At 38.7% G+C, this 23028-nt stretch overlaps 1 protein-coding gene across 13 annotated transcripts in view; it reads right to left on the bottom strand.

Annotated features, from left to right (window-relative positions):
- ep300b (EP300 lysine acetyltransferase b) overlaps positions 1 to 23028 on the bottom strand; it is a 35369-nt gene that overhangs the window by 9747 nt on the left and 2594 nt on the right. Inside the window, exons 2-22 of one of the 13 annotated variants that reach the window (XM_026207843.1) lie at positions 21143 to 21708; positions 19253 to 19414; positions 17730 to 17970; positions 17536 to 17649; positions 17038 to 17265; positions 15670 to 15778; positions 15433 to 15564; positions 13818 to 13935; positions 13372 to 13540; positions 11726 to 11824; positions 11543 to 11631; positions 11308 to 11460; positions 9897 to 10337; positions 7835 to 8062; positions 7578 to 7743; positions 6969 to 7120; positions 4093 to 4332; positions 2975 to 3063; positions 965 to 1075; positions 752 to 808; positions 558 to 635 (exon numbers count right to left, since the gene is read on the bottom strand). In XM_026207843.1, the coding sequence (XP_026063628.1) occupies positions 558 to 635; positions 752 to 808; positions 965 to 1075; positions 2975 to 3063; positions 4093 to 4332; positions 6969 to 7120; positions 7578 to 7743; positions 7835 to 8062; positions 9897 to 10337; positions 11308 to 11460; positions 11543 to 11631; positions 11726 to 11824; positions 13372 to 13540; positions 13818 to 13935; positions 15433 to 15564; positions 15670 to 15778; positions 17038 to 17265; positions 17536 to 17649; positions 17730 to 17970; positions 19253 to 19414; positions 21143 to 21708 (3742 nt within the window). The remainder of the gene's footprint in view (positions 1 to 557; positions 636 to 751; positions 809 to 964; positions 1076 to 2974; positions 3064 to 4092; positions 4333 to 6968; positions 7121 to 7577; positions 7744 to 7834; positions 8063 to 9896; positions 10338 to 11307; positions 11461 to 11542; positions 11632 to 11725; positions 11825 to 13371; positions 13541 to 13817; positions 13936 to 15432; positions 15565 to 15669; positions 15779 to 17037; positions 17266 to 17535; positions 17650 to 17729; positions 17971 to 19252; positions 19415 to 21142; positions 21709 to 23028) is intronic. The other 12 variants (XM_026207849.1, XM_026207850.1, XM_026207851.1 and 9 more) reach the window with 12 other exon arrangements.

The following is a 23028-nucleotide window of genomic DNA, read 5'->3' as shown; positions in this document are numbered from 1 at the left end:
TGTGAGTAAATCTGGTTCTATGATTACCGCTAAATCGCCATCACCTGGTTTCAAATTTACATAATACATGAAAATACACAACATAGTAAGTTGATCCACATATGACAGCCTCTGAACTTGGTCAATAGTAATTATATCATAATCAATACTTATATACAGGCACTGGCACTGGTCATCGCTTATAAAATGAATTAAACGGTTCATCTCGTTAATGCTATAAAAAATAAATTACAGCAATTAATTGTTTCAATACCAACCAGAAACAAATATAAATATATATATATATATATATATATATATATATATATATATATATATATATATATATATATATATATATATATATATATATATATATGAAAAGAGGAAATATATTTATCAAGAACTATCCATAAATTACATTTATACAATGCTATTTTGTTCATTTATTATTTAAAGGCATGAATCAGGGTTGTATTTTAAAGGAAAACCCTTACATTCACTAACACACTACCTTTAAGCCTTATTTTGCAGTAGAATGTGTCACATAAAAGTGTGCTCAAATAAAAGTAGCTCACCCTGACGGCCAAATGGTTTCATTGTGCAAAGCGCATATCTGATGCATTTTTCGACCACAATCACCACATTCCAACAGTCTGAGGAGGAAGAACAGAAAACAAGGTCAGGCGATGACAGCAAATCAGCACCTCGATTTAAACTTCAGAACAAGCGAACCGAGAGACACATTTGGAGGGAGAAATTGTGTACATACAGTTCAGGGTCGAGGGTGTCATTCTTTTTCCTTTGAAACTGATCTTTATTGATGGACCTGAGGAGAGAAAACGAGAGGCAGAGAAGAGAAGCCGCCCAATCGAGAGGGTCGTGAGAATCACTGAACAAACACCCTCCGGAGGAATAGCATCACAACAATAACAATGAAGGAGAAGATCAAAACACTTTTTAAAACTTTTAGACAGTTACTCACGTTTGAGGCTGGGTCGGATCATCCCCCAGGGATACGTTCTCCCCCTGGATTTCGTTGAAACATTTCTCACAGAAGTGGTACCTGTCAGCAAGAAGCCCATATTTGGGTGAACTAAACCGTTCGTCAAGAGCACAGCCAATCATAGTGAGGGCACGCGGACGCAGCCACCAATCAGAGCAGGGCAGGAGACAGGCGCACAGGAGAGGGCAGGTTCGTCGCCAGGAGCAGCCAATCATGAAGCAGGTTTTTTGTGTGGGCAGATTGATTGATTGCGTGTAAATTTCGGAGCGGATGATTGGTCACATCAAAGCAGGCCAATGCAGACATCACAAGCGTTAAAAAAGGAGGGAGAGAAAGGGACGGGGGAGGAGGAGGAGGGCAGAATGAATATTTTAAAAAAGTGTGAGAAACAAAACCGTTATGAGGGACAAAGAGCTACATGTTGGACAGGTGGAGGGGTGGGTCAGATGTAGAAGAAGAAAATTAAACCAAAAGAGAGAGCAGGAAGCCGAGGCAAAAGCACAGACGGTCTCCCCCGCGCCCGCTGAGCTCTTAAACAACCGTGACGCCCAGAGGAGCGAGGGACAACAATGGACTGAGTGAACGAACCGAGAGAAGAATGAGAACAGGAGCAACAGAGACCCATCATCCTTTCAGGACATTTTAAAGAGGGTCCCAAGATTCGCTACTAAAACAACGTACGACAGATAAACAGTTAGTACGCCCTGTAGTTGGCAGCATGAATAAAGTCTTAACCTATTTTGAAATACTGTACTTTTAGTCAGTACATTTTGGGTGAATCTCATAAAACATTTCCAGGTCATAATTTACCCCAGAAATAATGTTCCTTCAATAAAGCAACTGTATCCGACATTATCATTTCACTAAATTCTTTATTTAAATGCAGCTTGAAAGGCATTACAACATAATAAGAAAAATATATAACATGTTATATAAGGTTACTTGCACATGGGCTTATTTTTTATTACATGGTTACAATACTAATACTATAATTATTGACTTGATTAGTTTTATGTAGCCTTTTATGCAACAAATGTAAGGGTTCAGATTAAGTCTAAGGTTTCCAAAGTTATACAAACACTTAAGCTTTGTTCACGCCAAAACCTCTGATTCTGGTTAAAGTCTTGTGAATAAGAGTTCTGCTGTTAGGAGCGAGAATGATGTAACTCAGAAAACTGGCAATGATTTTCACCAACTCATTAGAGGAAGAGCACTGCAATCGTTTTGCTTAGGACTTTGTTATTTTGTGTTTGTAGCTACCAACTGAGGTAATCCACACAGATACTTGCCAACACACCTGTTAATTGTAAGTACACCAACAAAACACAACTGGAGTCAAAAATGCAGACCCTCTTTAAAACGTCCGTTTAAAATCAGAGATGTGAAATGTGGTCTTATTTCGCCACCGAAAGTCAAATCAACAGGCCTGATATTCAACAACAACACCCTGACGTGGGAAATGTGTGCTCACAGCAGGACAGCATTTACATTTTTACGAAGCACATGAAAACAGACCTCTTAAAAATACTCACCTCAAACTTCTTACATACAAATAAACAATGTAAACCAAATCTGAATGTGGCAGATGTAGTGGAGTAGCCTAGTGTCTATTAGAGTCTTCAGAAAATCATTCTAGCACCGGGCCGCTTCACAGCAGAGCTTTTAATGCTGCCAGGCAACATCAAACTGATTTTAGGCTGAAATGCAAAGGATCTACAATAGTGTGAAGACATGCCTGATGGGGTCAGGCTATTACCCATCAGGCCACATTAACTATAACTATTTGTACAGATAAAACAGCTTGCTTATGTTTGTACGCATAATAATATGGACTCAATTTAAGTTTCTTTGAACTGTCAAGTGGTTATTCTTACTCTAATATGACTGATAACTATTTTAATGGCTGTACTGCACAGTATTATGCTATGGCTGTGTGTAGAGTGGATATAGAGGGTTTAATACAGTGGATATAGTGTGTATAATACTGACCTGTTCTGGTAACTGAAGTACGCAGCGTCTCGAGGGATGGTACACAGCTGTTTGCCATAGCAGCACAGAGTTTGCGGAGAAAACTCCAACTGAAAGAAGAAAAACAGGTATGGAGGGATTACAAGAGAAAGCAAGAGAGGAAAAGGAGAGTTGGGTAGCAATATCCCATTAGTTTTAGCATGAAACCACAATCTAATTCATAATGTGTCAAATACTACAACTAGTGGTGGAAAGAGTACTAAGAAATTGTAGTTAAGTAAAAGTATTGCTACTTATGGAATAATTAACTTGAGTACAAGTAAAGGTACTATGACTCAAGATTAAAAAAATAGTTTGCTGAAAAACTACTCAAGTTACTGCGTTACAAAGTACTTTATTCTTTTTCTATTTTGTACCCAAAATGAGACAATCTGAGCATTATTTCTATTAACTTATACTGCTGTGTAATATCGATGGTTTGAACCATTTCAGGAGCTGACAAAATTACAATTTAAAATCGGAGCATAGCACACATTCACTAAAATATTGAAACGCTGATGATGCGGATTCCAAAACGACAACACAGGCGTTTGACGGTCAAAGCATAGCATGGTTTGAACGGCCCACCCACGCAGCTGAACAGGAGGTTTTGATTGGTTTTTCACCCGAGTCAGACCTGTCTGTTATTGGTTGAAGCGAGTCTGAAAAGTGTCCGTCAAACGCCAGCTCGTTCTTCTACATTAGATATAATTATCCTTAAGGGTTAGGGTTAGGGTAACTAGTATTGAACATACATTTAGTATATGGTTTGTTGAAATTGTTATAATAATAATAGTTATATTGTTAAATAAGTATTATATGGTATTATACGGCAGTATTTTATTATTCTGTCTTATAATAGTACTAATACTACTACTACTACTACTACTACTACTACTACTACTACTACTAATAATAATAATATTTACCTAATCAAACCTTTTAAGGCACTCAATACATTGTTTGCTGAATTTATTGTTATAATTATATATATTATATATATATACTTTAAAACCAGTGAAATCTGATGGGTTGAGCCACATTCCTTTTATAAATCTCATTAGTAAAGAAAACTAAACCAACAAACAAACACGGCTCACCTTCCTTCCACAACAGTAGCCCAACTCCCGCATGACGGGGTCTATTTCCTGTTCAAACACCTCCGCCAGTTTGGAGCAGTATTTATACACCCGTGACGTCTTCCTGTTATACAGCCAGGCATTATTGAACATCAGCCACACGTCGTCCACGTACTGCCAGGGCTCCTGGTACTGACCCGTGTCCAGCTTACGCTTGATAGTGGACAAGTCCATGGGGTTCTTCACAATGTCAAAGTAGTCCTGGAGAATGGAGTCCAGATGGCAGATCAAGTTCATCATAAGGTGAAATGAGGTAGCAGTCGGATAGAGCGTGGGACGGTGGCCCGGCGGGGTTGAGAGTCAGGGGGAGAGAAGAGGGTGCAGGGGGACAATGTTGAGCGCTGTAGAAGAGGTTCACATGCACAAACAGAGAAAAACGTAACAGACTCCCACTGCCTCGCTCAATTCTGTACCCTATTTCTCTCCTGTTCTCTCATACACACAAACACACACACACATTTCTGGGCCCGCTGCAATGACGGCAGACATCTACTGATGAACTGGGGTGTGCAAATGTATATGGACATAACATGGCCTGATAGTAGACTGAATCATATTCAAAATGTCAAGAGATGCCAAGAAAATTACGTTTTGCATTTTGAGCTTATTCTTAAGACCTTCTTTAAATAAATGACAATTATACTTTATTAATAACTGACACCCTCATTATTAAAATTGTATCTAATAGAGTAATAAAATCCATCTAATAGAGCTGAGCTAACATTGGCTAACAATGAACAGTTGTATTCTTATTAAAATTAACATTAACAAAGATTAATATGGTAACAAATGTATTTCTCATTGTTAGTGCATTAACAATGAGCAATCCTTTTGTTACAGTATTTATTCATCTTTGTTAATGTTAATAGGTTTATTTATTTATAACAATTTACATGTTATTTAGTTAACAAATGGAACCTTATTGTAAAGTGGTCCAATAATGATAAGGAGTATTATATTTTTATCATCATCTTTATAATTACTATAACAATTCATATTATTAATATAATTTTCAAATGTCACAAAAAAAAAAACTAATCCTAAAAATAAGCATTATGCAAAATATAATTTTTTTTTTCTTTTGATTTTGGCATTTCTTGATAATATTCACTTGTTAACCATTATGACTAGTTTATTATTATGCTCCGTCATTATTTTTTAGCTTGGAAACATATTCAAGAAAACATTTACTAACTTTAAATCCAGGCTTGGTGAAATAATTTCACATCTGGAATAATGATTCCATTTGGCCAAAACGTCCAAATAAACTGAGGTTTCATAGGGTGATGTTGGCAGGGTAAGCGTTTAGGGTACAGTAAGCTGAGGTGAGCACAAGCAGGGCGAGATTGAATTACAGCAGCAAAACTATGAGCGTTTACATCACAAAACACAGCTGGACAGCTGGTGTCAACCCCACCGTATTCAGGTTGTGTGTGACACAGAGAGTCAAACTATTTGGAATTGACTTTTGATTCTTTATCAAAACTTTCGTTTTTAGGGAAATTTAGATTAAGGTTTGGGGTCACATCAAAATACTTTAGATCTTGAGACTCTGCAGGGTGCCTGGCATCTAACAGATCTGCAGAACCATACATTAAAATATGAATATGTACAGCGATTACAATAATGGTTTCCTAATCTCTTTACACAACCATATGGGTTCTCTGAGCAGATACGATGGGGATGTTTCTAACAAACATACATTAATCTAAGACTAGTGAAGAGAGTAAACAAACCCATATACTTCATTTTCAGGGTGTATTGTTTGACCAATTAATCATGGCTTTTTGAGTTGTCCATGATTAGGTTTAATACACATTTCAACTCTTTAATTTTTAGGTCAAACATCTCTCTCTCTGTGTTTGTAATGTTTGCTCATCAGACCTTGAATAGGGCCGGCGTCTCATTCAAACAAACCACTGTTAAAGCAGCACAATAACCAGAAAAGCAGGAAATTCATTTGAATTTTCTCCACTTCTAAGAAACAGAATCAACTGATCCCATCATGCAACAGTGATCAGTGGAAGAAATATGGCTCCTTAACTTGAAATGAAAGCAAGTAAATATATACCAATTATACAATCAGTAAAATTTCATCTGCTATGCTGGTTATTGCTAAAATACTTAGCCATAACTCTGGGGAATGATGATCAACTCAGAATGAGGATATTATGGGTATAAAATAAAACAAGTGCAATGGTACGAAGCTAAAGTTTAGATAATGAAGTACACAAAGTTTAAGCAGACGAGAGCAAAAACAATACTCAATGCAAAAAATAATGCAAGCGCAGACTGTGAGATCTTTCAGAGCCATTTCATATTGAGGAGGCCAAATAACCAGCAACATTTAAGACTTAATGCCAACTGAACATTTAATATAAAATAGTCCGAAGTAGCAGTTCATTTTCACTTAACTGATTTAATTAACAAAAATGTTCCATATTTGACGTATTCTAAAAACTACAATTCTCAGTTTAAATACATAGCGTAAATAAAACTAAATAAAATTTAGTGCTTAAGTGTGTAATCTTTGGCATTAGCTACTGATTTGAATATGGTCTAACAAAATTTTCTGTCTATGTTTTGACAAGATGAAGACACAAAACACAAGAACAGATGTTCATAGTCTGCGCCGCCTTATATTCACTCATGCTTTCTGACAGAAACGCCACACACGCAAGCTTGCAACGTCTCTCTCACATCCAAACACAATGCACACAACAGCAGGCAGAAGAAAGAAAGAGAGGGGGGTAAAGGCAAGGAAAAGAAGTCATGAGACTAGAACTGAAAAGTGCTAGGGTTTTTGTAGCATAATGCGTGCCAGCGCAGGCCCTTACCAGGTTAGTTTTGTTACTAGTTCGAATACGTACGGGTATTCCCAGTAACTGGGGGTTCACCGGCTGCCGGAAGGGCAGCGACTCTGGGTCCTGTCTGTACAGAGCTTCCAGAGTGGGCATTAAGGCCTGGCGGAGCTCGTCGGGTTTAAAGACTGATGGAGAGGAAGGAAATAAAGGAACCAGCGGAGTCAAGAATCAGGCACACATTCATATGAAAACCATGAGTACTCATTTCAAAGCAGTGTTTGTCCTTCATATTAAACTGAGGAAAGGAACAAGCACCTGCTGATTCAGAATTAGTCGATTTCATGCAATGAGAACTGATGATTTTGCCTCCTTTTAGCACCATATACATTTAAATCACAAAATAAAACAACAGTAAATCAATTGCATGTTGTAAGGTGCTTTGGTCAATGACTGTATGCAAACTATATGAGAACATCTGCCAGTCATTAAAGGTGAAACATTGAAACATAGGATTTCTGTGCCAAACACAATAAGAACATTTTTAACTTTAACAGTTATAAGCCACAATAAATCGATCAAACTGATCACATTGGACATTTTGATTATTTGAATTACATGAATGTGAGCGTCAGTTTGTTTTACCTTTCTTCTTGTTTTGTGTGTTTGCGGGAGTGCCGTTCGTTCCCGCAGCCTCTTCCTCTTTGGGTTCGGTTTTGATCTCTGGCTTCTTGTCCTCAGCTGTCGACCCAGTTGATGTTTCCATTGGCTCGGTCTTACATTCATCGCCTGCAGGCTCCTCCTTCTTTATCTGGCCGACCAATCAAAATAAGGTTAGAGATGGAATTTAAAAACAGAGGGATACATTTCAGGTTTAACCGATGTCAGGTTTTCCGACTCGCCTCTGGTTTCTCTTCAGTCTTAATCTCAGTCTGCATGGCAGCCATTTTCCCTGAGGCCTTATCCTCGGTCTCATTCTCATCCTCTTCTTCCTGTTGTTTGACCTCAGTTTTGGGGTCGAGCGGGGCAGGGGGCTCGGATGATGTCAGCTGCGAGCTTGGGTCAGCACTGCTGTCCGAGGCAGGAGTTGAGGCCTGACCGTCCGCTGTAAGAGATGACTTCTGGGATAGCTGAGGGGTGGGACAGAAGAGCAGTTTAGGAGAACGGCCAATGGAGGAACAGCCAAAAAAACAAAAACAAAAAACCCAGAGAGAACCCCGATTCAAGAGAGAAGAGCAAACAAAACAAAATGGGGGAGGAACAGCCAACAAGGCACCGCAGATAGAGAGAACAGACGATGAGATATTAAAAGAAACAAAACAGAGCAAATGGCTAAATAAGAAACAAGTCAGGAGGAAGGTCAATGGCAAACAAAAACCAGCAGGAACCGCTACAAAAAAAAACAACAGCTTAGGGTCAAATAGATATAAGAAAAAACAACCAATGGAAACTAAAAAGGAACTAAGAAGGAACAGTCTATATTAAAAAAATAAAAAATAAAATAAAAAAGAAAACAGCCAAATGGCAAACAAAATGAACAGCAAATAAAAAAAAATTTAACTCAGAAACTAGAGAAACGGAATCCTGAATGAGAGAGCAACCAATGAGAAATAACAGTCAGAAGTAGGGCTGGGTATCGATTCAGATGTTCCAGATCGATTTGATTTCGAATCAATTTTCTATACTCGATTCAACTCAATGAAAATAGATTTAATACAAATACTATATTTATAAAAAAGAACAGTGAACATAAGTTTACAAGTGGGTAATAAATAAATAAAAAACAATTAGAGCCACAAACCTGTCTATTTAACTCTATTATTTTAGGAACACTTGGGCACATTAAAACAGAACCCATCTATAATTTTAAAATGCATACAATTATGTTAAATAAATACAATAAAAATTTGATTCAAGATGAAAAATGTATGCTGAAAAAAGTCAGAACAGTCGCATTCCTTGATCAAACAGGATCAAGTTATTTCATTTTTAAGATAAAACTATCATTTAAAAAATTATAATAATCGATTTTGAATCGACCAAATTTTAAAAAACGACTTATCAAAAAATCGCCAGCCCTAGTCAGAAGGAACAGCCAATGCGAAAGAGTACAGTAAGAGAAAAGCCAACAAAAAAGGAAAGAAAAACAGCAATAGAAGAAAATGAAGGAAATACTAAAACAACCAGCAGATTAAGACAGCTTTCAAGGTGGGCATGTCTAAGGCGTTCCCTTCTTCTATTAAATCTGTGCATTTGAGTTTATTTTGCTTCATCACAAACAAGCAAATTGTGACAGAGTTCCATAGCAGACAAACAAAACCAAGAAATTCATCAGCAGCAACCCTATGCAGCTTGTTTTATCTTTTCCCAAATTCCCAGAAAATCTTTAATAGTTATTTTTTGGAACCATTATAAAAAAACGGTTGTAAATCAAACAAATGCATCAAACTTCAAAAATGTAATCTTTTAAGATTTTTTTATATTATGTGAATTCAATTTAATTATTTGAATGGCTTCTTTCAATTGTGGCAAACATAGTCCTGCACAACAAAGGTTCACATTTTAAATTAAAACGCAAGACAAAAAATGTGATCCTCTAAAAATTGTGTTTTAATAAATTCTATTATTACAGTTATTACTTGGAGAAAAATATTTTCATTTCACACAGACATGCAGAACATGTAGACTACACATTTAAATGGCAGTCTTTTTGTGCTTTAATATTCAAAGACATTTTTTTTTCTTTTTACTGATTTGATTAAATGTACAGCCCTGCATTTGATTTATTCATCCACATTATGCCAAATTCCATGACATTCTGATTATACTGTAAACTCCATGATTCGTTGTTTCATCATGGGCCCTAAATTCACAGAAGACCCAAACAAAAAAGATCTTCAGTGTCGATATGAATGTATAAGCAAAAACACCCCAGACAAACATGTTCTCGATTGTGATACTCACAGGAGTGCGTGGGTGTGCACAAAGCCCGTGGGCATTCTGGGAAGGCACAGATGACGCTAGCCCTGTTTGGGGGCCTCCAGCGGCTCCGCCCCCATGCGACGGCTGCTGGAGCTGACTGGCTTTTTCTGAGCCCACCCCCTGTGCAATCGGGGGCATCTGTGTTGCAGGTGGGGCCATAGTGGTCGAAGAAGTGGGGGTGTGGGGCTGCGGGGTCCGGTTACCCGGCAACTGCGGGGGCGTTTGGTGCGGGGCAGGGGTAGGGGTGAGGCTGCGTGCAGGAGAAGGGGAGTTTTGGCGCAAGGGAGGACAGTGCGCGTGCAGTCCGGGCTGTGGGGCAGGTGGGGGTTGGTTGGATGGAGGCCCCTGAGAGCCCGAGACTGCTGCCTGGGTTTGAGCTACTGGACTACTGGCTGCCAGCGACGGTGGAGTGGGCATCTGATTCTGAGACAGAAAAAGATCAACAAAAATGAGACAGGGTGCTATTACTATAGTGAAGGAAAAAATGATTTGATCCCCTACTGATTTTGTACGTTTGCCCACTGACAAAGAAATGATCAGTCTATCATTTTAGTGGTAGGTTTATTTGAACAGTGAAATAAGTATTTGACCCCTTTGCAAAACATGACTTAGTACTGGGTGGCAATCACAGAGGTCAGATGTTTTTTTTTGTAGTTGTGGTCACAAGGTTTACACACATCTCAGGAGGGATTTTGTAGATCCTCTTTATGTCATTTAAGTTTCGAGGCTGAGGTTTGGCAACTCAAAGTTTCAGCTCCCTCCACAGACTTTCTGTAGGATTGAGGTCTGGAGACCGGCTAGTCCCCTCCATGACTTCAATGTGCTTCTTCGTGAGCCACTTCTTTGTTGCCTTGGCCGTGTGTTTCGGGTCACTGTCATACTTGAAATGTTCACACATCTGCAGTGTTCTGGTTGAGGGAAGGAGGTTCTCCCCAAGATTTAATGGTACATGGCCCTGTCCATCATCCCTTTAATGCGGTGCATTCGTCCTGTACCCTTAGCAGAAAAACACCCTCAAAGCATAATGTTTCAACCTCCGTGCTTGACTGTAGGGATGGCGTTCTTGGGGTTTTAGTCAGCCTTTCTCTCCCTCCAAACACTGCGAGTCGAGTTAATACCAAAGAGCTACATTTTGGTCTCATCTGACCACAGCACTTGCATCCAGTTCTCCTCTTGAATCATTCAGATTTTCGTTGGCAAACTTTAGATGGGCCTGTACATGTGCTTTCTTTAGCAGTTATTGAGTCATATTAGTCATTCATATCGTCTTTCACAACAGAACACAACACAACAGAAAATCTCTTTTACCCACCAAAAGACAAATCATATTAAATGCATTCGAGACAACAAGCTGTGCTGAGTAATACGGTATGAATGTGGTTCAAAAGCTGACCTGTGACATGGCTCCCTGCCCTGCAGGTTGGTTCAGGCCAACTGCACCCTTGCCCAGTCCGGCACCCGTGCCTGGAAACTGGTTCTGCATGTACTGGTTTGGTAACTGGGGTACGTTGGGTTGAGTCATTCGAGGTGTTCCCTGCATACCCATCTAAAAATATGCAATAGAGGCTTAAATAAACACTTAAATCAGTTAAATTAGTTGTCCCTGTTCAGGTCACAAGAGATGATACCTGACTGAGGTTTGCTCCCATTGGCAGGGGCGGCGTTGCCCTTTGTCCCATTGGCTGTTGCATCCCCACCTGGGAAAACTGATTCATACCTACACAAGAGTGGCAAAATTGTTACAAAAAAAGGCAAACACAAAATTCTGGTTTAATTAATAGATATTTAAAAAAAGATATTAAACTACAGACCATTTAGTGAGTGTGCCATACCAGCAGGATTCTGCATGCGATTGACCATCTGATTGGGTCCAGCGGCTGGAACTAAGGACGGATCCGAATGGGGACCATCTAGGAAAGACCAGAGCAACCATCACAAACTGCATAATTTGATTTAACGTGTGTGTGTTTGTACTTGAAGTCGTTTGGTTTCAATTTAAGGGTATACCTGTAGTTCGCCCAAAAATGTCAATGTGCTGAATGTGTACAAATCCTCTGGCCAGTTAAGATGTAGGTAAAAATGGAAACAGACTTGGAGAAGTGTATCATTACATCACTTGCTCACCAATGGATACTCTGCAGTGAATGGGTGCCGTCAGAATGAGAGTCCAAACAGCTGATAAATGCAAACAGACACGGCTTGTCTTTATGGGCAGGAGTGGCAAAGCCCCACAAAAATAATCATCCAAAACACAGACCTCTATATAAACTGAATCAATAATCAATTGTAAATGTAAATGCAAAATTTTAAGTCGTAAAGTAAGCAGTATTCAAACCCCGTGCATGGCTTTAGCAGGCATGTATACATGATACTAAGCGCGGCAGATGGTGCGTAAGAGCTCCCGAGCTCAACAGCACCCCACAATTTTACTAAGTAAATCTGTGGTGAAAAGGGGGACTGCAGCGCGCTCTAACTGAGAGCCATTGGGGCAGATTTAAGACTGCCCTGCTTATTTTCATGTTACCTTAAGTGAACCTCGTTCCACCAAGATGATATCAATCCGCTTCAGCTATGTGTCTGCATCAGGTCAGTAACTAGTTGGCATGTCTTTTTTTCTATGTGGAGTGTTGGGTCAAATTAACAAAGCGGACTCTACGTAAATCTTTTAGTTTAAATGTGTTTTTAATGAATAGCCTTTATTTGGTTCTGTTGTGTTTGTTTTTTTTATTCTGAGAATAGACATATGATCGTTTTTCCAAACCTGAATTGCTCGACAAATTGTAACATTTTAAATCAACATTTGGAGGCGATAAATGCTAAGGCAATTATTTTACGACATTTTATTTGTAATTTGTAACATAACTTCAAGCCTGTCAGTCAAAATTGGCGTGCCACCCACAGGATAACACAAAGACATCTCTGCCAAAAATGTGTCCCTATATGTTCAGGGATCAGAATATAAAGTTTACAAAATGTTTTCATATATTAATGCTACAAACCAGAATCTGCCCCACCTAAATTTATGGACAGGAGTCGCTACTGAATGCAACAATAATCCACAAGTAAGCCACATGACTGAAAAGCTCATCAAGACGCTTGTAACTTTAAAACATTACTTCCAGGTTGAAATACAAGTCATCTATCCATAATACTGCTTACTCCAGATATTTTCACTTCTAAAGGCGTTAACTGATGGACTGGAGTCATGTGGATTACTTGTGAATTATTCTGATGTTTTTATCAGCTGTTTGGACTCTAATTTCGACGGCACCCATTCACTGCAGAGGATTGATTGGTGAGCAAGTGATGAAATGGTAAATTTCAACAAATCTGTTCCAATGAAAAAACTTATCTACAACTTGGATAGCCTATGGATCAGTACATTTTCAGCAATTTGTAATTTTTGGGTGAACAATTCCTTTAAGGCCAATTTCTGCAGCTGTGTATGTGTACGTACTAGGCGGCGGTGCCTGATTCATGCCAGCCGGTGCTTGAGGTAGAGCACTGTTGGACATGCCAGGCTGAGCTGGCACCATACCCTGCTTCTGCAGTCTGGTTCTCCTCTTCTCCTCCAGCTCTTTCTGAATCTTATAAATCTTCTCCGCCAACAAGTGGTAATACTCCGCCTGGAAAAGTTAAACATTCACAAGGACTATCATTCTTACAATTCATTTTAAACACGTTTCGGTTCAAAGTGTTTTTCATGCAGCCTTTAGTGGAGACAAAAAAATTAATGGACGGATCACGCCTGGTTAATACTAAGTTTTCCAGCGCTCTGTCCAACATTAGATTGGGAGAACTGCGTCATGGGTAAAACGTGAGGAGTCAGGTGATTCAGTGGATTGACTTCGATATTTACTAAATATAATCCACAGACATGATACCGTGCAAGTCTTTTCTTACCCTGCTGTTGGCAGATTCGTACATGTCACCCTCCACTTTGCGAGCATAAGCTACCAGGTTTTCCATCCGCCGATCCTTCAGTGCTGCAGGGTCTGGAGTGGGGAAGATGGCTTGCACACTACTCTCACACACACACACACACACACACAGAAAAAGACCCAAGTAACAGAGTGAATTCATGAATTTGGACAGTGAAATGATTCAGTTTAGTTTTGTGTGATTTCTAGATAAGAATTTTAAATAATTTCACAAAGAGCAATTTCAAATAAATCAGTGGATTATTTGACACGACAAACCCAGATATTAAACTGACACCTTGTTCAATTTATGACGTCCTGACACAAAGTTCAAATTATTTGCAACGGTCACTTTGTCGTGTCCAGTGTAGACAGCTGTTGCAGTGCGACTCGACAACTGTTGAGTCCGTTGTGGACTCTATAATAGATTTTATTAACATTTTAAATAACTTTTATTTTTGTATTTTCCACTTTCATTTTTGTTAAAGTTTCATTAATTTTGTAGTGTTTTTAGTTTTTGATGTCTATACAGTTTTTTGAATTTTTTATTTCAGTTTGGTTATTTTAGTACATCAACAACTCAGAAATTGAGAAATGTGGCCTTGATAGCTAGATGAAATAAAAGGTTTAATTTTGTATACTTTATTTCAGTTAGCGTTTCTTTTATTTCATGTATAAATCATGACAACAATTTAACTGACATGTTCAAGGCACATAAACATAGTGAGGACATCATTAAAATTGTCCATGTGACATCAGCGGCTCAACAGTAATTTTATGAAAGTTTCGAAATTACTTTTTGTGCAAAATGATAACTTAAAACAAACAAACAAAAATTACAGTTGAACCACAATGTCTTTACTAACTTTCTGGGTCTTGAACGTGTCAGTTGCCTTGCTGTCTATGGAGGGTCAGAGAGCTCCAGATTTCATCAGAATTATCTTAATTTGTGTTCCAAAGATAAATAAAGGTCTTACAGGTTTGGAAAGACATGAAGGTAAATAAATAACGACAGAATTTTCACTTTTGTGTGAACTTACCCTTTAAGAATAAATAGATGCATTTGTAAAAATGTACACTTTCATTCAAAAATGTAGTTTAAGAAATTACTATTGTTATTCAGCATAGATGCATTAAACTGATCAAATATAACAGTAAAGACATTTATCATGTTACGGAAGATATCGATTACAATTGTTTTGGGCTTTCTATTCACTGAATAGTAATGTGTATAAGTGATGTGTCAATATCGCCAGTGATTTGCAGCAGAGACGCGACCTAAAGTTATTAATTTAACAATGAGTGTTGGTGCTTTCTGATGACATGAGAAACAGTGACAGTTTTATCAGTCTTTATGGGAATGAGCAGCGATGGGATTCGCTCGACGGCCAATGAGAGTGCATACTGTAATCCACCACCTATTTCAGCTGAATTCAGTGATCAGGCAGGAACGTCTGTTACTAACTAGTAATTATTTAGTGTTGAAGCCACCTCCATTTTCATTAATTTACCACAAATATAAAATTCGCCAACATATTTTTTATATTTCTTACAATAGAGGTATAAAATGACAGGCTGTGTGTTAGCATAACACTCACAGTTTGTGTACGAGGTGATTGCGGAGGTCCTGTGTGATGTCTTCATGCCAGTTCTTCCTCATTCCTGCAGAGGAAGGTGTTGCTGTTGCTCCAGAACCCATGTTACCAACACCAGAGCCGTCATTCATCAGACTGCAAGAGAGAGAGAGACAAACCATCAAACATCAACATACAGCTTTCACCGACCAAACCATTTAAACCAGGTCTGGTGCACTGGGCCGCAGGGATGTTTGGTACCTCTGAGGCGTCATGTTCCTGTGCAGCATGCCGTCAGGCAGCATTCCTGGATGCTGGTTGGCCATCGGAGCGCCGACTCCACCGTTCACTCCCATTGAGTTCCCACCTGCTGGTGCACACAGTTTAAGATATTATAGGCAAGACATGATAAAGATGTGCACTAGCGGACTAGTTTTTCCACTAACTGAAAAAACACATGCATGCATTATTAATTACAACAACAAAACAAATCATAAAATTACGGCTGAACCACTGATGTCACATGGACTATTTTAATGATGTTCTTACTACCTTTCTGGGTCTTGAACATGGTAGTCCCATTGCTGTCTATGGAAGGGTCAGAGAGCTCTCAGATTTAATCAAAAAATATCTTAATTTGTTTTCTGAAGCTGAATGAAGGTCTTATGGGTTTGGAACGACATGAGGGTGAGTAATTAAATGGCAAAACTTTCATTTTTATGTGAACAAACCCTTTAAAGGGTTAGTTCGCCCAAAAATTAAAATTATGTCATTAATAACTCACTCTTATGCTGTTCCAAACATGTAAGGCCTCCTTTTATACTGTTCAGAACACAGTTTAAGATATTTTAGATTTAGTCCGAGAGCTCTCAGTCCCTCCATTGAAGCTGTGTGGTATACTGTCCATGTCCAGAAAGGTATGAAAAACATCATCAAAGTAGTCCATGTGACATCAGAGGGTCAGTTAGAATTTTTTGAAGCATCGAAAATACATTTTGGTCCAAAAATAGCTAAAACGACGACTTTATTCAGCATTGTCTTCTCTTCCGTGTCTGTTGTGAGAGAGAGAGTTCAAATCAAAGCAGTCTGGATTTCCGGTTCGCGAACGATTCATTCAGTTCACCAAATCGAACTGAATCGTTTTAAACGGTTCGCATCTCTAATACGCATTAATCCTCAAATTACTTAAGTTGTTAACTTTTTTAATGTGGCTGACACTTCCTCTGAGTTCAAACAATGAAGACAATGAAGAAGACAATGGAGAAGACAATGCTGAATAAAGTCGTCGGTTTTGCTATTTTTGGACCAAAATGTATTTTCGATGCTTCAAAATATTCTAACTGACCCTCTGATGTCACATGGACTACTTTGATGATGTTTTTCTTACCTTTCTGGACATGGACAGTATACCATACACACAGCTTCAATGGAGGGACTGAGAGCTGTCGGACTAAATCTAAAATATCTTAAACTGTGTTCCGAACAGTATAAAAGGAGGTCTGACATGTTTGGAACAGCATAAGGGTGAGTTATTCATGACATAATTTTCATTTTTGGGCGAACTAACCCTTTAAATAACATTAGCGGACATACATGTAATTAGAGGCTACAACTTATGGAAACGCTCACCTATATTGTTAAGCGTCCTCATGCCGGGTTGAGTGGGAACAGAGGTCTGCTGATTCTGACTGGATGCCTGGGTGCCCTGGTAGGTGAGTCCAAGGGCGGCGTATGCCCTTTCAATGGAGCTTGGGTCAATCTGACTGGGTGGGTTTAAGTTTGGGGCTGAAGGTTGACCACCGGGTAATGACCCACCTAACGGACCACCCATGCCCATCCCAGCACCTCCCAGCAGAGCTAGAGAGAAGAACAGAGATCGAACAACACTTTAAATACTAGAATATGCTGATATAGTAGTATTTTAGTTGGACATAACAGAATTTTCATTTTGGGGTGAACTATCCCTTTAAGGAAAGTCAGAGGAATCCAATTTTATTTTATGGGCAAAAACAGCTGAAACATTTTTCTAAGTATCTTCTTTTTTGTTGGACAGAAGACAGGAAGTCACACAGATTTTGAACGACATCAGGATGGGTAGCAGTAGCATTTGTGCATAGTAAAACTCACACTGCTGGTTTCTTTTGTCTCCTGCGCTTTTAAGCGGCAGACAGACGGGACAGTCATGCCGCGTGCAGTTCTTCCAGTGAGAGATGATCTGCCTGGAGGACGCACAGTGAGCCACTGCAGAGGAAAACACGCATTGTTTATGGGTAGGAAAATATAATTGAATTGAAAGAATATAAGCTGGTAGCAACGCTCACCCTGGCAGGATTTTCCGGCTTGACAGTGCGTCATGTGATTAAGGACGTTCTTCATGGTTCTGCAGTGGGGCAGGCTGCACTGGCGGACCTCTCCGTTGGCTTGCTCTCTGCGATGGCACTTGTGAGCGTGCAGTAACAGCACCAGCTGCTGCTGAATGAGTTTACGCTTCTCTGGGTCCGCTGCAGGGGGCGCTGCCACCCCACCTGGGCCCGATACACCACCCACCACACCTGAGCTCTGCTAGACACAGACAGAAACAGGATTTTCAAGGCACAGGATTTCATCTTCCTGCTGCTGCAGAGTGTTAAGAAACAGAATTGGCTTTAAAAAAATGGGATAGGAATATTTTTTCAAATATTTTAATTTACATTTACACATTAAGCAGATCCTTTTATCCAAAGCGACTTCATGCATTCATGCAAGCATTCAGGTTATATATATATTTTTTTTTTATCAGTAGTACCAGAAGTCTCTTATGTTGACTAAGAATGCATTTGTTTGATCAAAAATAAAGCAGGAACAATAATATTTTGAAATTGTATTACAATTTAAAATGACCGTTTTCTATTTTAAAGTGTAATTTATTCCTGAGATATTAAAGCTGAATTTTCATCATCATTTCTCCAGTGTTCAGTGTCACGTGATCTTTCAGAAATCATTCTGATATCATGATTTGATGTTCACGAAACATTATCAATGTTGAAAACGATTGTGTTGAATCATATTTTCGCGAAAACTATGATCTACATGCAAAACCTGCACACCGTTTTCCATATTTTAATATTCTGAATTGTTTAGATTCCGCAGAAAAGTTTTAAACTGGTAAGATGTGTTCGTGAGAATACTGCAATTGTACTTGTTACAAGAAAAACAAAATACCAAAATTGTAGCGGTCAAAAATTTTCATAAGTAACTGCAACTTTGATGTGGATTCATTTAAGCATAAAATTATGAATTATTATTTTACTAAGAAGACCTTGTCCATGCAAATACAACTTTTATTGCATAAAAATCACCTCAGGAGTGTATACACAAGTATATAGTTAATCAAGTGCTTTTTTGTTTCAATGAAATGTTGGACTATTTTAGATAAAAGGTCACATTAACCTATGTAAGCTGGCGTAATTGCTTATGTACTGTGAAGCACTTCGATTTTGTCGTTTAGTCTAGTGAGTCCAGCATTTTCAGAGGTGGTCTAAGCGACAAATTTTAGTTGCAGTGCATCACTGTTCAAAGTATTTTCCAGATTAAAACAAACTGAAACTGGAGGTAGTGATGTGTGGAATTTCATTTCTCAAATTGTGCACAGATCTGGAGAAACACAGTTTGTGACTACCTAGAAATGATCGATCAACAAGTCCAGTGTCTGTGGGATGAACCACTGGCTGAGGTCTGAGGGGAAATGCTAGCTGAAGGCTCTCGGTGGCCAGTAAGAGACAGAATTAAATCTCCTCAGTCAGAAAGGCTCTGGGAATGTGTGTGGATGTGGTTTGCTGTCACAAGTTCTGTACAGTTCTCTCACCATGCCAGCCATGTTCTGCCCATGCTGAGGTTTCTTGTCCATGGTGAACTGGTTAATGCTGTTGGGTTGTCCCGCTTTGTTTTGGGGTGGGAGCCCAAGGGACTGTCCTCCGCACTGACCATATGAACTACCGTAGGGGCCTGGAGCACCCATCATTCCCATCTGAGGAAAGGAAATCAAATAAAAACTCTATCAAGAATGAATATGAGCTAGTATATCAGTCTCAAAGGTTTCAGTTATGACAGAATCGGATCCATCATCCCGGACAGAATCATAAACTATCAAAGATGAGCTGACAAAACAAGAGCATGAAACATCAATAGAAGAGAAACAGTCACTCAGCCTGTCTGACACTCACGTTCTCATAGTTTACTCATCGCATACACATAATGTTAATGACAATGCAGGAATCAATTCTGCAAAATAAACCTCAAAACAACAGCTTGAAATCTAGGAGAACCCAGCAAAAAAAGAAAAGAAAAAATGTCATTCCCTCTTTTTTTCTGCCCATTTCCTGCAGTCCAGGTTGTGCAATCGCCTGTGAATCAACAAAATGGTGCGCACAGTTCCTCGTACGAGGGGGTACAGAAGGTTGTTCAAACGGAGCTCTGTTTCAAAGTGTGAAGGATCACATCACATCACATTCAAACCAAAGAGAGAGATTTCTTTCACTTGAACAGTCTATTTCACTACCTGATTTCTAACAACAGTCTTACAAGACAAAAAAAATGAACAAAGGGTTGTGTTTTTAAAAAGAGGGGAATACAGTGATGTCACAAGAACATAAGTAATCAGATTGGTCTATCTGGATGAAGAAAACCAGAATTTGACAAATTTCGTTTTTTTAATCAAGCAACCAGTCTTTTTTTTTTTCTTCAGGTTATAAAGTTTGAAAATTAGACAACTTGGCCTTTAAAAGTCATTTGTTTAATCTTTGAAATTTAGATTCTCTCTAAAGCAACTTAGCCGTAAAGTCTGGTGTCTAGTTATGTGTGAGACCGCAACAGATCACGACACTTTTTGTTGTTATTGTACTTTTTGCTCCGTAAAATTGTTGTGACAACTGTTGAAACAGGAAGTTGGGACAGAATGGCCTAAAAGGGCTTGCATTTTTTGTATTAAAAATAATAATATTATGAATAATTAATTAATTAATTAATTAAAGCCAATAGTCTGTTTATTGATTACATTAAGTCTGTCATTTTTTCAATTTGACTAATGAATAGCAACACTTGTTTGTTTAAAATAATATTAAATTGTAGAAATATATACAAATTATATAAAAAATTAAAAATATATATTTATTGTAATTAATAATTAGATATAAACAAAATGTCATATCTGTAACAAAAACGATCTATAATAAATAAACATACAGCATCTAAAATAAATAAAATATATATAAATTACATACAATTTTATAAGTTTGAGTCTCTTATGCTCACCAAGGCTGCATTTATTTGAACATATATAAAGTGCAGTGCAACAGTAATATGGTTACATATTACAATTTTAAATGTAATTTCAATATTTTTAAAATGTAAAATCTTCCTGTAATGGCAAAGCTGAATTTTCAGCATCATTACTTCAGTCTTCATTGTCACATGATCCTTCAGAAATCTTGTACAGAAATTCCAAAAGATCAGCATTTATTTTGAATATAATTTTATAACATCATACTGTAACACACACACACACAAATATATATATATTTCTGACCCCAAATTAAATAGCTCTTTCACTCAAAGACACATCGGTCCATATATGTATAATGAGACATAAAAAAACAGACTGAAGTTAACCTTAAAGCTTGAACCAAACCCATTTTGCATGCAGTTTATTTGTTGCCCACAGAATTCTTCTATTGACCCTCTGATCTGTTCACGTTACCTTGTTCACTGCTCCTGGCTGCTGCGGTCTCATTGCTGCCTGTGCCATCTGCTGCCCTGCGTTCTGCTGCTGCAGAGCATCGGGCAGCATGCTCCCGTTACCAACCATGCCCGCATTCATGTTCACGTTGGCGTAGCCCATTCTAGGCGCACCATTCATCATCTGCCCTCCCATCATGCTCTGCGGCTGTCCGTTCCCTTTCTGGACGCCCATCATGCCCCGGTTCAGTCCCGCCACCATGCCAGGCTGCTGCTGTTGAGGGCCACACAGTCCCTGAGTAACCGGGTTGCCACTCAGACCTCCCATCATGCCCAAGGAGGGCGTGTTGCCGGGGTTGCCGGTGGCTGTGGAGGTGGATGGAGGGGCGCCAGGGCGGAGGAGCTCAGACAGGTGCTTGTGTTTGGCCGCTGTGTCCTGGCCCAAGCCGCCCAGAGGGCCCAACATCCCTCCTCCACCCAGAGTGGTGTGCAACTGGCCGTGGTCCATCCCGTTAGGAAGGCCCAGGTCAGAGGAGTTAATGAGCTCATCCGGGAGGTCATGCTCCAGGTCAAACAGGGAGCCAAAATCTGGAAGAAAGGGGGAATAGAGACTTTAATAATGGTGTCGCTCACAGAAAAATCACTCATAATGAGATACATTAGAGAATAATTAGAGTATATGCCACAAAAATGAGACGTGTCCAGCAAAGCCACGGCAAAAGAAACCATTTTTGTTCTTAGACAGAATTTAAGCTGATGAGATAAAAGCAACACGACAGCAACAAGTGCACAACACATCTGTAATTTCAATACAATGGGAGGTTAGTTGGCCCGGACAATACATGGTTGATCTGTCAATCTACAGCAAGAAATCTAGACAGATTGACCAATGCACGACTGAACGAATCTCGTGCAACAGTTTACTGCAGCTCCCGTGATGAGAGAACGACTGAGATTATCGGCTCACATGAGAACAGTATGCATGTCCAAATAGTTCATACTAATAAAAAACACATGGCATAAAAAGGACAAGTGGACAAAATGGGGGACCTTTTCCTACATAATGGCAGATCCTGATAGCAGCACCACATCGATGACTGATAAATGCAACCTACTCTAAATACGAAGCAAGCTCATATTGAAATGCACTCTTCACTTTAGTGATTAGATTGATATATGAGCAAAGCAATTAATCAGACAATATTTGGATTGGAGTTTGAGATGATGGTTATAGACCAACAACCGAAACATGCTTAGCTGCTTTACAGAAGTGTTTTTCACACTTTTATGTGTTTTAAAGTCTACATACAACCTTTTTTGTGAATACCTGAGAGTTTTTATTTAATTTTATATATTTAAAGGAGATCTTTAAATGCATGTACATTTTCAATAGACGCAAATTAGAAAAGTGACAGCATTTCACCAATTTTTTGCATGTTTTTTTCCATCTAGAGAATATTTCTAAATAATAATAATATTGACTTCAACATTCTAAATATTAAAACAACCATTGTATGCCCAGTTTATGCGTTTATCTATAAGTAACTGCAGATAGTGTGCAATAAATTAAAAACGTGATTTAGTTTAAAGTATTAGTTGTACAAACATTAACTTCTCATTGCCTAGATCACAACACAAACAGTGGCACAACTTATCCCAATTTCCCCAAACTTGTTTTTAGTTATCAAAAATAAAAATAAAATAAATATTGTATGAAATAAAATGCTGATTAAAATCAATCTTATTTGCTATCATGAAATTATACATACATATAAATAGATTCAACATTAGCATAACAGTCTGCTCTGTTGATATCAGCCATTGAAAAACCTGCACTGGTGAACCACTAGAGTTCAGGCAATATGATCCGACTTCCACTTCTATACATGCCGTGAAGAAACCTGTATA

Source organism: Carassius auratus, chromosome 28, assembly GCF_003368295.1.
Source record: "Carassius auratus strain Wakin chromosome 28, ASM336829v1, whole genome shotgun sequence".
Taxonomy (NCBI): Eukaryota; Metazoa; Chordata; class Actinopteri; order Cypriniformes; family Cyprinidae; genus Carassius; species Carassius auratus.
This window is presented reverse-complemented; position numbering and strand designations above follow the sequence as displayed.